Genomic DNA, 15,623 nt, shown 5'->3' on the forward strand with positions numbered 1-15,623 from the left:
AATATGCTGTTTCTCTGTATAGCCCCTGGGATACAGAGGAGAGGGTGGTGGCTATATTGTATTAATTTCAGCATTTGTCTGATTTTGGTTGCTTTGTTGAAGCATGTAACTACATACTTCATCTTTGAGCTGTTTATATTTTCATCTTTTAAATAAAGCAATAATAAAGTAATGTGAATACTTCAGACTAAATTGATTGTGCATGTGATCCTCAGGTTGAGATGTCACAGTCGTGCCATTTGGTTCAGTATGTAGACCAGAATTACGTGTGCGGTGTGAGCCACAGCTGGGCCAGAAATTATTTTCTATTTGTTTAAACCAACACTGCCAAAAATCCCCAACGTGCTCTGGCTGTCGAACGTAAACCTGCCACACACACCTTATAACACTCGGAGAAATTCAGTGTTCACAGCAAGTCGGTCGAGGACATTTTTCTTCAGTAATGGAGTAAACTCAGTAGTTTGACAACAACAACTCAACAAATGGGCTGTGGGCTAAAACAAGGTCCGGTTTGACTCAGCTTGACTCATGCGCCACAGTTGGTGCTTATTTATTGACATCTGGCATTTGAAAGTAGATAGAAATTGACAAGCTGAGGTTAGGGACTGTCAAAAGTACACGCAGCATGGGCCTCCGGAGTGTTTTTTAGACATCTTCTCATCTTTTTTTAAATATTAAAGCATTCTTCTTATCTGGACTTAGTCTCTTTGTAAACACAATACTCTATTTAAACACTTTTAGACATTTCTTGCTTGTTTTTTCACCTCTATTGATTTCCACCCAGACCTTTATTAACAGCCACGCTCTATTGGACTGAGATCTGGTGACTGTGGAGGCCATTTGAGTACAGTGAACTCATTGTCATGTTCAAGAAACCAGTTTGAGGTCATTTGCGCTTTGAGCCATGGCGCGCTATTCTGCTTGAAGCAGCCATCAGAACATGGGCCAGACATGGTCAGCAACAATAGTCAGGTAGGTGCTGATATTTAAATAACACAAAGTATGCAAAGAAATAAATCCCCCACACCATTACTACTCCAATGCCAGCCTGAAATACTGAGAAAGGGCAGAATGGATCCATTCTTTACTCTGATCCTTCCATCTGAATGCTGCAGCAGAATTGGGGACTTCTCAGACCAGGCAACGTTTTTCCAGAACAGGAAACCTCAGTTTCCTGTTCTCAGCTGACAGCATGTGTGGTCTTCTGCTGCTTTAGCCCATCTGCTTCAAGGTTCCAAGTGTTGTGCAGAGATGCTCTTCTGCATATCTTGGTGGCTCTGTAAACTCTAGAGTTTGTTGTGTGGGAAAATCCCAGTAAATCAGCAGCTTCTGGGATCCTCAGTCCAGCCCTACAACCACATTCAAAGTCATTTAAATCACCTTTCTTCCCCATTCTGCTTCAGTTCGACGTAGCTCATTTTGACCATATCTGCAGGCATAAATTGAGTTCTATGTATGAGGAGTTTAAAGGGCAGACATTGATGAGACAGTCTGTGCCAGTTGCAGCATGAATCACGCTCACATTCATTATGAATTTGCATAAGGACGCAAACACAGAAAATAACATCCTGTCATGTTGAACTCTTATTGTGCGTATGTAAACATATATTAGCATAAATTCAGCTTCTCTGTGATTAACAGCAAAAATACAGAGTCAGTCAGAATACAGTTACCACCATGCATTCTTTTCTCAGCCAAATGAAACCACTTCAGTGGCTACATAAATTCACTTCTTGCTTAAATTTTTTTTAACCACTATCGAAGTAATTTCAGCACATTCTCTTACAATCACGCTCTGCTGAAGCATTGTGCAACTGTGCAGCATTTGCATACCGTATGAGCTCTGGGACCTACAGAGGAATTACATGCTTATCAAACATCATTTGCTCGAGGAGCTGCAGGTCTGTGTGTTTGAAAAAAATGAAGGATTTCAGCTACAGATTGACTGCAAATCCCACTGCAGCTGACATATCCTGGAATTAAGAATTATATTTCTTGCATCATCTGTCGTGTCTTTACATGTAATTGATTAAATTCAGGTTTCAAAGGAACCAGCTCATGCTAAAAATGAAGGAGAGAATGGAGAGAATTGATAAACCCCATCCAAATCCAAGTGTGTCACATGCTGATATTACAACAATTATGCAAACAAGACTGAGGAAGAGAGCAGTGACACAATATTGTATCTTCCTCGCCTTCATTATCCATCATTTGCTTAATTACAGGCTGCATTCTTGTAATTATCTCCCCAAGGCTTTTTGATTCATTGGCTTGATGCTTTCTTTGCCTTGAAATTGATTAACTGAGCATTTAATAAGGAGTCAGCCTGTGACAGCTAAATGCAAATTAATTGCAGTGCTAATCAGACCTGTGTCTCGAGATGTGATTAGATATGAATTTGCAAAGGCTTTCTTTCTTTGAACTTGAACAACATAAGATAAGTGATAATGAAACAAATCTAAAGTGTTTTGACATCTTCAGGTAAGGAGCAGGGCTCTCACAGAGACGAGTCCTCCGACGTGTCCAGCAAGTGCCTGCCGTGCCGCGAGGGCTGTCCCTACTGCCGGGATGACACGCCCTGCCTGGTGCAGGAGGACGGTGCTCTGAGGCTCTCTGTGGCCTCCTTCCAGGGTCTCTGCATGATGCTGGACTTGGCCAGTATGGTGGTGGTCTACCACTTCAGGAGAAACAAGGTAAGGAGAATGCAAAGAATCGGCTGCATCCTTTTCTAATGTGGATAGGGACATGCTTAACAGCTTATTCTACTACTTAGTTTAGACTTTGGAGGGAGTTTTGGCATGTGTGGTGATGTCAGTAGAGCTTACGCCGGCCTGCACTCAGAATCTCAATTTTTTTCAGTGCAAAGTTTAGAGAGAATTTGAAATAGACAAAAACCTCGAAGCACTCTGAGAGAGGAAACTTCCACCAAGGCAGCTAGCTCTGTGGACAGTATTTACATTTGAGGGAATCATTTTGTGTTTTGTATACGTTCATTTAGCTTTCGTTATTCTTTTCAAATATACTTTAAGACATTTGTAGTGCAGTAAAAACAAGTGCAAAGGCTTTGTTGATACCCATTTTAATATATACTTGACATAATTGGCAGATTTTAGGTGTAAAAGTGAGGTCAGAGGTCAAATAAGACATGCTATTTGGATGCAAACTATAAAGTGATATTTAGAATCCCCATATACCAGAATCATTTCCTAAATGCTGAAAATACAAAGAAAGGCAGCAGAATTTCAAGCAACGATTTAAAGATAAAAGACATTTTATGAAGGTTGCGCGTATTTGACCTATAAGAAGAGGTTAAAGTAACAAGGTAGAATCCACATATATATTCCCTATAAGCAGTGTTGGTCAAGTTACTTGAAAAAAGTAATCAGTTACTAATTACTGATTACTTCCCCGAAAAAGTAATCCCGTTACTTTACTGATTACTTATTTTCAAAAGTAATTAATTACTTAGTTACTTAGTTACTTTTTAAAAACACAATTTACAACCTGAATAGGTGATAAAGCGATAATCTTTCAGCCCAATTCTACTTTTTCTGCATAATTCATCATACAAAATGTAATCAAATGGAAAAGTCTCTTTTTAAAACTTGTTTTATTAGTTTTAATCTTTTAACTTTATGCATCAAGCAAAAATTAAATTATATGCAACATTCTCTGACTGGAAGAAATTTGTTTAACATTTAAACCTATTTTCTGCACATTCCAGCACATAAAATAAAATATTTTTTTGTGTTTACACTCACTCTTTCAAATAGATGCAAGTAAAACACAGCAGAAAATAATTAAAATCAAAGACTAGTGGTTCTGTTGCTCTATTTTCACCTATAAAGCAGGACTTGGGTAGGCGGAGGTTTACCCTGGTGCAGGTGTGCCGCAGCGGTCAGTGGAAGAATCCGCAAGTTTCTCTGTGAATTTCACATTACGTCGTAGCGCACTCGCTGCTTGCTTGGAAGTTTAGGGGTTTTTTCGCTGTAAAAAGAAGTTTTCTTCCCACGCACAACGGACACTAATGTTTTTGTCACTTTTTATGGAATCAAACTCAAAATAAGGTCAGTACTTCCACGCTTTAAACGCTGCATGCTACACTCTGTCCCGCACTCGATATATTATGATCTGCAGACAGCTGTTGTCAGGAACGTCGCACTCGCTTACGTCACTGTCATGAGACGTTCTCGCAAAAAATCACGGTTTTAGTAACGCAGTAACGCAGCGTTCCTACGTGAAAGTAACGGTAATCTAATTACCGTTTTTGCAATAGTAATCCCTTACATTACTCGTTACTTGAAAAAAGTAATCAGATTACAGTAACGCGTTACAAGTAACGCGTTACTGCCCATCTCTGCCTATAAGTCTATGTGTTGTCAATAAAAACAACGGCAGTAATACACATAGTTTTTACTTTTTTTTTAAATAGCTCTATAAATCACTTTGACCTATAGATCACTCTATTGACCTTGAAGGAGAGGTCAGAGGTCACATGTGACATGCTATTTTACTCTATAAGGTACTTTCTTTATGTTAACAATACACACCACACTTGTAAGAATCATACTGTGGAAGCTATAATAGTTTTTGTCAGTTTTTAAAAATAAATCCTTGAGTTGACCTCGGTGGATGTAAGGCACATTTTCATAGAGTGCTAAGATGACCTGACCCTACACCTGTACAAAGTTTCATCAGAATTCATTCAAAAACGTCCAAGCTGTAGTACAAACATTAAAAATGACACGCACATATGCAAACACTACTAAAAGCATAACCTCCTTGGCGAAGAATACCCAAAGAATACCTGAAGATTGCAAGATTACATTTTACTTTTTTTTCACCTAAAGACTAAAGCGACCACGTCCGCACAAGGAAGATAATACTGAACTGTGTCTTTAAACTGTCCCCGTCATGCAATGGCGACCTGTCCGGAGTGTACCTGGATATGTGGTCCACAATGACGCTATGCTGCATATGGTAATAAGTGGATGGATGCTGAAATTGTACGGCGTAACAGTTTTAGAGCTTATCCCAAACTACACACTGACAGTCTCCCCCACTCTTCAATTTTGGTCTTTTTTGTGGCTTTGCAAAAAATTTGCAAATTTGAAACCTCCTTCATAGCGAAGATTAACTGGAAATGTCAGTGAAATGTCATGGAAAATTATTTTAAATTAAATAAAGACGAAGGTTTCAGGGATTAAATTCAAACTTGACGATTATGACAAACTCACTAAAGTTTTGAAAAGAGGAACCGCTGTGTTATAGCTGATCATGCCTCCACAGTACTAAGCCATCAGAGACACGGTAGCAAAAGATCCTCCCTGGCCTCACTGGCAGCATGCAGTTCAACGAATTACATGCAGATAATTCGCCCAGACTAAGAGAGGACATTTGAGATTTTGTCCTCAAACAATTTCAGTATGCAACTTAGAAACTGGAAAAAAAAATATTGCTACATTTACGACATACAGCTGCTTCTTAAAGCATTGCAAATTCACACAAATTTCCATCGTACACCATCAAGAATAAAGCCAAATAAAAGACAGTCCAGCTGATTTTATCTTATTTTATTTTAATTTAATGTAATTTTTATTGTCTTATTACACTGACATCATTACCATCAACCGTACTCAGCCCTCCTTCATTTTAATGTGACATCCTTGCAGTGTAGGATAATAATTACAATCACTCCTCTGGCACTTTCCTGGTGATCTATTTATAGACAATCGTGTTGTTGCCTCAGAATCTCCCATATTTCTTCACTTCACAAGAGATGTCCCTGGAGGCCTTTGGATTAACATAAAAGACATCAAAAAAATCTTATATGTGGTAATGTGGTAATTAAATACAACCCAGAAAAGTTCTGTCGTCACTCAGGGTTTCAGAGACATATATTTTATATATTTGTGCGATGTATCATTTGCATTTTCGTGCAGTTGCATGCAAGTCGGAGCTGTTATGTCTGACTTGCAGCAGCAGAATCTGAAAGGCAAACTATGGTGGCCCCAAAGGACAAAGCAGATACAAGAGAGAAAATGAATGTGAAGAAAGGCTCACTGCAAATCCAGAACAAATATCAATACAAGCAGCAGCAACATTATAGATACTTTTGCATGCCCGTCAGCAGCCTCAGCGTCTGATACCATCAGGCCAATCATTCTTTTTCACTATCCTTCAGCAATCCATAAATAACCAAGCTCTCCCTGTCATTGATTCATGAGTTTTTGTCTCTCTCTCTCTCTCCTTGTTAACAGAGCATTCGTACATCTGGTCTCATTCTGCTGGAAGCCATCTTGTTTGGTGCGCTACTTCTCTACTTCCCAGTAAGTGTCCATATTGATCTTGCATGCCACCCACCAGTCTACTGCTACTTCATTTTTTAAAAAAAATAAAAGTTCTCAGAAGTCTCAGGGAAACAAGCAGCTGGGTACGTCTGGGTATGCTTTGTCAGGAGAGAAACAGAGCCCAAACAAACTTAGAGCGTAGTGATCGGCATGTGCTCGTTATGGTCATGAAATGATGACTAGTTTTAAGGTTTTATTTGATAAATAACTGATGGACCAGTGGGTTTGCATGAATTACCATGAGGCATGCATGCTTTTGTCAGCCCATTGCAGGCAAAAGTTTGCACCTGAACTTAAAGGCCATTCTGTAGAGCACCACGAACAGCACCTTGTCACTGAGATGGAGAAGAAATAGTGATGGGCATTGGTAAAAGTCTCTCCTGGAAGACATTCATAGTGTTATAAAAGAAAACTAGAGAACAAACACAAACCGCACATACATCCAAACAGATGGAAATAGGTTTGAGACGTGATTTCACCATCTATGAAGCTCTTCTAATGCAGTTATTGGCCATAAAGTAAATATCAAAAGAGAGATGTGATGGTCAAATCCTAAGCATTACAGGTTTAAAAAGATGGAAGGAGTGGTCAAGGTCTGCTTTGGCTGAGAAAAAAAAACCTTTTCAAGAAAGAAAATCATTTTTCGGTGTCCAATATTTGTCATGTAGTGTGTGGATGTGGATCCCACACGCAGGCTTAGGCACGCAAAGCTCAGTTTTATTGATAGTCCATGGAAATAATTCAAAAGAAGGTGAGTGCAAAAAGGTACAGGGAAGAGGCAAATAGCAAGGGAAACTAAGAATCACCAGAAAATATCAAAAACTAAACAAAACTGGAAAGTCCATAAACAAGGCGGTGGGTCAACAACCCAGGACCACGAATACTGGAGTAATATGAAAATATCCCATTTCTTCAGTTGTAGCTAGATGTTGTAGTACTATAGTTAGGATCATTACAACAACAGAGAGCTGGACATCACAGCTCTCTGTGATGATACTTATAGTATAAGTGCGTTCTCTTCCATGTGTGCCTTTGTCTGTCTGCGTCGGCTGTATGTGCGAGCCAGTCCGTGTGCTCGGTGACAGCGTGCGTTCTATATGTGTGTATTTACACTTTTGGACTCAGCCCACATTGCACCTGGAGTGCTGCGTCAGGAGCCCATCTTTAGAAGGGAGGCAGATGGAAGAAACCTGCGTGCCGTATAACACAGAGATCTGATGTAGCCAGGGAATTCACTCCTTTCAAATCCTGGCACAGAGTGCCAACAGTGGAGCCACTGCTCTTCTCAAACACAAAGCCTGATGGCTGAAAAAATCAACCAGAAAGAAAGAAGTTCCAATCGCTCGGCTAAGTCTGGGGATAAAGATTTTGTTCTTATTCTAAAGTTACTGGAGTGTAACCGTATGCACGACATTTTCCCCAGAATGAAAAAAAACAAAAACCTGAAGCTGTTTTTTTTGTTGCAGCAGACAAAGAGCTGCAGGTATTGCATCCTTATGTGACCACACCTTTCTTGCTTTTGCATTCATCCATCCACTCCAGTTTACCCCAAGGATAATCCAGTTCCAAAAATAGCCCCCACCCGCAAAACACTCTGCCGCTCTGTCATCCTCGCACACATGAAGGTCTCCTTTTCCCCACCTTACCTCCTTGTCCCCCACCCCCCTCCTCCCTTCATGTTTTCCTTTGATTACCTCCTCTGCATGTTCTCTCTCTATCTCACCTTTGTGTCTGCCTCCCTCTCCCAGCCTTAACGTTTGTTGCTGGTGCCTTTTTTTTTTTTTTTGCTGCCACCACAAACCTCTTCAGCTGCAGCTGCTCTGCTCTGCTTTGGTGCTCAATGCATTTTTAAACAGTCCATCAAGTTCTAGCACAACTTGTTTTAAAAATACTTCTACTGATTAATTGATGGAGGACGCTTGGGAGGTTGGACGCAAACCAGGAGGGCCACCTTCTCTTCTAGGCAATATAAAAATATGGCTTTTTATCGCAGTCCCCAGTGACTTTGTAGTCCACATGAGTAGTACTGCAGAAGGTTGTGACGCTGTCTGTCTGCCTGTATTGTGTGTGTGTGTGTAGGCAGAGTGGAGGATGGATCATGAGTGTGTTTAGGTAGCTTCAAAGCTTCATATTTTCCCGTGGTCATGTGCATGGATTTGCCATTTGCATGTTTTTGTTTTGCACGGTATGTAGGTGGAAGGAGCAGCGTGGCCTACTTTTAGCTCTTATGTGTCGTTCAGATTTATTGTTTTGCTGTCATGTGAAGCAGAAAGCTGGAAGAACTGATGAGGTGAAGATGCCAAGTAGGATGCAAATCCTGAAAACAGACTATATTGAGACCGAGGCAGGAGAGATGGATGGACATAAGGAGGAGAGACACTGAAACAGGAGGGAAAAATAACAACCTGTTGAGTAGTTAAGATGTTGTTCACGTTTGCTCCGTCTTTACTTCTGTCTGTTTCAATCCTTTCCAAAAACTAGTTTTTCTTTGTGTGTTTTTCTGCTGTGTTACTGGTGCTAGCTTTCTTATACTCTTAAACTTTGATTCTTATGCACTCAAAACTATTTTACTAACCTCAGCGCTGGAGGATGTGCTTAGATTTGATATGTTATGCTACATTTAAAAGTCATGCTTTCAAATTGTTAATATCACCATCAAAATACTGTGAAGCGTGAACAAGAACGTTTTCACAGTACACTCATGAAAAACTAAGTGCACCCTATTAGTGTGTAGCCTATCGAACCACCTTTAGCAGTAATAACTTGAAGTAATCATCTTCTTCTCATCTCCTCTTCTTTACAATGTTGCTTCAGTTCATTGAGGTTTGCAGGCATTTGTTTATCCACAGCTCTTCCAAAATCCCACCACAGGATTTCAATTAGACTGAGGTCTGAACTTTGACACGTTGATTCTTTTCTTTTTCAGCCATTCGGTTGCAGATTTGCTTTCGTACATCAATTTTAGCCAAGCTGCAAGATGATCCAGATCATAAGCCCTCCACACTGTGCTTAACTGTTGGAATGAGGTGTTTGTGGTGATATGCTGTTTGGTTCTCTCCAAATGTGACGTGTACTTCATCGTCAGACATCTGCACTTTCGTCTCCCGAGAATTTGCTGGGATATCTGCTGGGAAGATCGTGTCATTTTGCTAACACACATCTGAATGTGTCAGACCAGAAAACTGACAAAATTTCTGCGTTTAGGTGTTCACACTTGCTGATGATCAGTTAAGCGAGTGCCTTTGATTAGCAGATTCTGGCTGCTACTTCCCTTCTTATGGGTATACTTAGTTTTTCACAGGACTGCATACAGTATACTTAAAGTGGAAGTGAAGATTTCAGTCCTGGTTAATTTGGTTAATTTTAGTTAACGCTGGTAACCGTAACTGCAGTTTCATACTTTATGTGTCAGAAATCTTGGGATGACAAAAACACACTGCTATAGGAAGTCAGGCAACTGGCCTTTTTCCATCATTGAGCAGCCGTGAGTGATTTGAGTTTATGCTCCATGTGGCATTAGTCTGCTAACCGTAGGGTGCAGTAAAAGGAGCAGAAGGAGTTGGTTACCTTGCTGAGAAGCTGGGGCAGCTGCTGTTCTTCATAACAGCTCACTGTAGCTGTGTCTTCAAGATAAATTGCTCCATACAATATTTCAAACTGTCAAAAAAAGAAAGAAAAAATGACGAATGTCTTCTTTTGCAGGCACATTTTAATGAGCAGTGGCTGGTTAGTGCTAAGCTCACTGGGAACTTGTGGTTCGGCAGCTAAATGCTTCCACGGTGAAGCTGCAGCAACTGAAACTGATGGGTTTGCATTAGGATTAGGTTAATGCAAACCCATGCAGGAGCATTTCTGCAAATGTAACCATGGACACCCAGTCTGTATTAAAATAAATATATAAATATGTCAACTGATAGACGTCAGATTCCTATTTTAACAGTATGCTGACAAAAAAGCAATAATTATTCACATGATACATTTTTAGATATGATACTCTATTTAAGTTATAACAATACATTAACATCAACATCACAAGTACTGCTGGCTTGCTTTTGGATTCCTCTCTGGGGATTAATTAATGTTTATTTTCAGCAATAGTATTTATGGATTTATTTAATATATGGATTATTTATACATGTATTGTGTCTATGCTGTTATGTTACCTGCTATTAATTTCAATTCAAATTCAAATTTACTTTAGTACATGCAGTTAGCAACTTTTAGCTATTAAATAACAAATTTCCTTCAAGCCCCTTATCGATAAGTGAGTCAGGTTCAGGCTGTTCCCTTAAATTGCCCCAATTCTGACACACACCTGCCTACCTTCCAATATCAATTAATTTATCAGCTGCAGTATTAAAGAGGAAGAGCAATAATTCCTTTTCTTGGGTCTGAGATGGACTCTGCTCCCCAGTGTCTCATGACCGGCATACCAATAACAGACTCTGCGAGGTTGTGAGGATGATTGTGGATGGAAGGAAAGCCTGCGAGTGCCGTGCTCCATGCTTTGACTCAGTGTGTCACATTTTTAATCAAGAGGTGAGAGAAATGTCTATATAGCGGAGCTGAAGTGAGTGTGAACAGAGCGAAGGCTGAAAATAGGGATGTTATGACAGTTTAACCGCTCGCTGAACCACATTTCTGAAATTCATCTTGCCACTTTTAAGACTGTATTTGATTATGAAACAATCACAGCAACATTATCAGTGATGAGGAGGTAATAAGCTGCAGATTAGTTCCTGTGGCATTTGTTATGCGTCACGTTGAGACTTGGCTCTGCTTTCAACTTCCTGAATACCTGCATAAGATGCTGTGAGATTGAATATTTCTGTCCTTTCATCTTTCTGTCTTTGCACCATAATCTTTGCTCTTCATTTCCGTGGGTAAAATAATGTACACTGTGATTCATATTCCCCACTACACTTTAGCTTCTCTTCTCTGTTAACGCATCTCACAGCCAGACGGCTACAGCCTCGGGGTTGGCTGGTTGCTCAGCTGAGTTTGCCACAGATGTTCTGCTTCTTTTCTAAAAAGGAAAAGAGGTTACAGGTGTTGTTGTTACTTAAGCTTAATTAAAGCAAATGGCTGTTGTCTTTTGAATGCCAAGGCATTGTAAGAGCCGGAATAAATCACTCGCCTTACGCCTCCGAGATGCATTTATACTGCTTATTATGTTGTACCACAATAAGTCTGAAATTATGTGGTGATTACAAAAAGCTGGAAAGCTATGACCTTCTGTTTTTGGTTATTGTAAAACAACTTACATATATAAAAAACCCAAGCATATAATTCAGAAAGTATTTTTGTGCTATAACATTGTTATCCCCAAACAAGCTCCCCGACCTGTACACTGTTTACTCTGCTGTGCTATATCACAGATTGAAAAACTGTCACTTCAGCTCCCTATCCTGTTCTGATTATACTGAGTTCAATCTAGCCACAGCACACAAACTACCTAAAGACCTGGACCAGCAGTCTAGCATAGGGCCCACATATATGTATTAAAAAAAAGCATCATCTTATAAAAAGGAGTAATTGTAAATATAGTCTTCTTTCTGCCCGAGCAGTTATTGTCAAGGTGTGTAGTGGAGAGAATCCAACTGCAAGACACGCATGCAGGTTGAAAATAAAAGTAGGATGAGCTTTTGTTGGCTAAAGCAAAAGTTCAGCAAATACCAAATTCCGAAAAGGGAAAGCAAACAGAACGAGGGGGTGAGTTCAACAGGAGGATCTGACAAAGGAATAAAGGGGAAGAACTAGGATTGGATATAAACAGAGGATAGAGTACTCAGTGTGACACAGCTGGGTAGATAGAAACATGGCATGGCTATGATAAAGACACAGACGTACAATTTATTTAATCCCACAATGGTGAAATTCACTTGTCCAAATACTATATTACAATATAATATGCTATATTATATTACTATATTTCCAAATACTATACTATATATAAATGGTTACTATATATAGCAAAATATGTACATAAAGCTACATATTACCCAGTTTTAAGCCATAACATATAACAGCAAAAGTACTTTACATGTGCAATGTAAACATATGCAACAGATGCAAAACATAAAAAAAGACACTGAAATTTTGTTGAAACAAATACTAAGTGTGATGCAGGCCTTTCACCCTCACTTGCATTTGCTTTTCAAACCACATGTAACCTTTTTAGTCCATATGTTAGATTGAAAAGAAACCCATTCTACACCTGTAATCAAAAAGATCACTCTGTGGGAAGTGGTAGTTACTGATTAATTACTGTTCATGTATGTGTATAGTTTTAGCGGATAGGTGGGGTTAAGGTCAGCGTTTACCTCAACACAAAGTCACAAAACAGTTTGGGAATCGTAGCACGATCTCACAAAAGATCACACAAACTTCAATCCGTTACAAAAAAAGTTTGTGTATTCATTCAGACCACACTGAACGGAGAGATTACCCCAAGTTGGAAAGGTGTCATGCTTCGATAGTATTTTCTTTGCTTCAGTGGGAACGTTGCCAGAGTCACAGCACTGAATCTTCAGAGCAGAAGCTGGGATTCGGGTCACCGAAAATGTAACATGTGGCTTCCCGCTGTGTTGCACACTAATGAAATGAAATGCAACCGTAGAAAGAGAAGTGCAAATGGAAGCTTGGATCCTTACAGCATGAGCCTTGTCTCTGCAGCTTCTGCTGTTACAACCTCTTCTGCAGCGGTAATAGGTGTGAATTAACTTCACATCATGCAGAAAATGATAGGCTGACATTTTATCAGCCATCGGCAAATTCTTTATTGCTTTGTTGAAACCGCTCAGAGAGACAAATCGTGACAGGTTGGACCGTACACATTCAGAAACACAAGTGTGTCTATACATGCAAATCAACGTGCAGATAAACATCACTAAACGCGCTCCTAGACCTATAAAGGAATAAGCTCTCAAATTCCTCACATCAAACGTGCACTGGAAGTTGACATATGAGCCGCATAAAGCTAACAGATGAGGGAACTGTGGAGGCGTTAGATATTCATGAGGCCAAATCCACCTCCAACTCTGCTTTTTGTGTACTTATCTCATTTGTGTCTCTGACTTCCTTCCTGTAAATACGAAAAATAATCCTAAGATGTTTCTGAGATGTGTGAAAGTTAACTCTGCTGTGCATCTTTGTAGGTGATGATCCTGTACTTCAATCCCAGTGTGTTTCGATGTATCCTCCTGAGGTGGGTTCGCCTGCTGGGCTTTGCCATCATGTACGGGACCATCATCCTGAAGCTCTACAGGTACCGTAAATAACAGGCCATAAAAAAACAAAACAGAAACAAAACACTGGACATAGCAGCCCATTAGTTTCTAAACTCCACAATTTGAAGCTGCTTTTTCAATAAGGTGCACATGTAAAGCACAACTACAGACACCACTTATCAGTCCAAAAAGCACGAACAACACAAGTATAGTCAATCCTTTCTGGCATTTCTTATCATTTCTATGCCGATGACATTCAGCTGTACATAATAATAATAATAATAATAATGATAATAATGGATTGCATTTATATAGCGCTTTTCGAGACCCTCGAAGCGCTTTACATTACAATTCCACTATTCATTCACTCTCACATTCACACACTGGTGGAGGCAAGCTACAGTTGTAGCCACAGCTACCCTGGGGCAGACTGACAGAAGCGAGGCTGCCATTTTGCGCCATCGGCCCCTCTGGTGCTAGGTGAAGTGTCTTGCCCAAGGACACAACGACCAAGACAGACAGAGCTGGGGATCAAACGGGCAACCTTCCAGTTACAAGATGAGCTTCCCAACCCCCTGAACCACGATCGTCCTATGTCTTTTAAGCCTCACCGGATGGATAGCCTGTCCACCTCGCTAGTGCTTAACCACAATTAGTGATTGTCCTACAATCAGTGTTAATTTTGACAGCAAATTTTGCTTTAGTTTTTTTTAGCTTTGGTCATAATATCGGTATCTAAGTTCTTTTAGTTTTAGTTGACTAAATATCATAATAATTGTCATAGACCAAAGCTAAGGTTGATTCAGTTAACTGCAGTGTAAAGTGTTGAAGAGAGTGTTAGTGTTAATGTGTTCTTAGCAATGTTATCCCCGTCTGAATGTTATGTTGTTATGTTATGTTCCTGCATGTGATGTGGCTAACTGTTGGAGTCTCAGAAAGTGGTCATTAAATGTCCTTGTCATGATAGGTCTGTGGCAGGCAGGACGCAGGACCCAAATGCAGGACACTCAGACGGAGGAATAAACTCAAAGAGGCTGCTTTATTGCAGTGGCAGAAAAAACTCCACAAACAATAAACTTGCAAAAACAAACCAAAACTAGAAACTAATACAAATACAGGGAGTGCAGAATTATTAGGCAAGTTGTATTTTTGAGGAATAATTTTATTATTGAACAACAACCATGTTCTCAATGAACCCAAAAAACTCATTAATATCAAAGCTGAATGTTTTTGGAAGTAGTTTTTAGTTTGTTTTTAGTTTTAGCTATTTTAGGGGGATATCTGTGTGTGCAGGTGACTATTACTGTGCATAATTATTAGGCAACTTAACAAAAAACAAATATATACCCATTTCAATGATTTATTTTTACCAGTGAAACCAATATAACATCTCCACATTCACAAATATACATTTCTGACATTCAAAAACAAAACCAAAACAAATCAGCGACCAATATAGCCACCTTTCTTTGCAAGGACACTCAAAAGCCTGCCATCCATGGATTCTGTCAGTGTTTTGATCTGTTCACCATCAACATTGCGTGCAGCAGCAACCACAGCCTCCCAGACACTGTTCAGAGAGGTGTACTGTTTTCCTCCTTGTAAATCTCACATTTGATGATGGACCACAGGTTCTCAATGGGGTTCAGATCAGGTGAACAAGGAGGCCATGTCATTAGTTTTTCTTCTTTTATACCCTTTCTTGCCAGCCACGCTGTGGAGTACTTGGACACGTGTGATGGAGCATTGTCCTGCATGAAAATCATGTTTTTCTTGAAGGATGCAGACTTCTTCCTGTACCACTGCTTGAAGAAGGTGTCTTCCAGAAACTGGCAGTAGGACTGGGAGTTGAGCTTGACTCCATCCTCAACCCGAAAAGGCCCCACAAGCTCATCTTTGATGATACCAGCCCAAACCAGTACTCCACCTCCACCTTGCTGGCGTCTGAGTCGGACTGGAGCTCTCTGCCCTTTACCAATCCAGCCACGGGCCCATCCATCTGTCCCATCAAGACTCACTCTCATTTCATCAGTCCATAAAACCT

At 40.0% G+C, this 15,623-nt stretch overlaps 1 protein-coding gene across 1 annotated transcript in view; it reads left to right on the forward strand.

The window, feature by feature from the left end:
- LOC116335240 (probable G-protein coupled receptor 158) overlaps positions 1–15,623 on the forward strand; it is a 79,605-nt gene that overhangs the window by 40,540 nt on the left and 23,442 nt on the right. The window contains exons 4-6 of the mRNA XM_039601755.1: positions 2,482–2,693; positions 6,261–6,329; positions 13,508–13,617. Of these exons, the coding sequence (XP_039457689.1) occupies positions 2,482–2,693; positions 6,261–6,329; positions 13,508–13,617 (391 nt within the window). The remainder of the gene's footprint in view (positions 1–2,481; positions 2,694–6,260; positions 6,330–13,507; positions 13,618–15,623) is intronic.

Source organism: Oreochromis aureus, linkage group 18 (assembly GCF_013358895.1).
Source record: "Oreochromis aureus strain Israel breed Guangdong linkage group 18, ZZ_aureus, whole genome shotgun sequence".
NCBI classification, from domain to species: domain Eukaryota; kingdom Metazoa; phylum Chordata; class Actinopteri; order Cichliformes; family Cichlidae; genus Oreochromis; species Oreochromis aureus.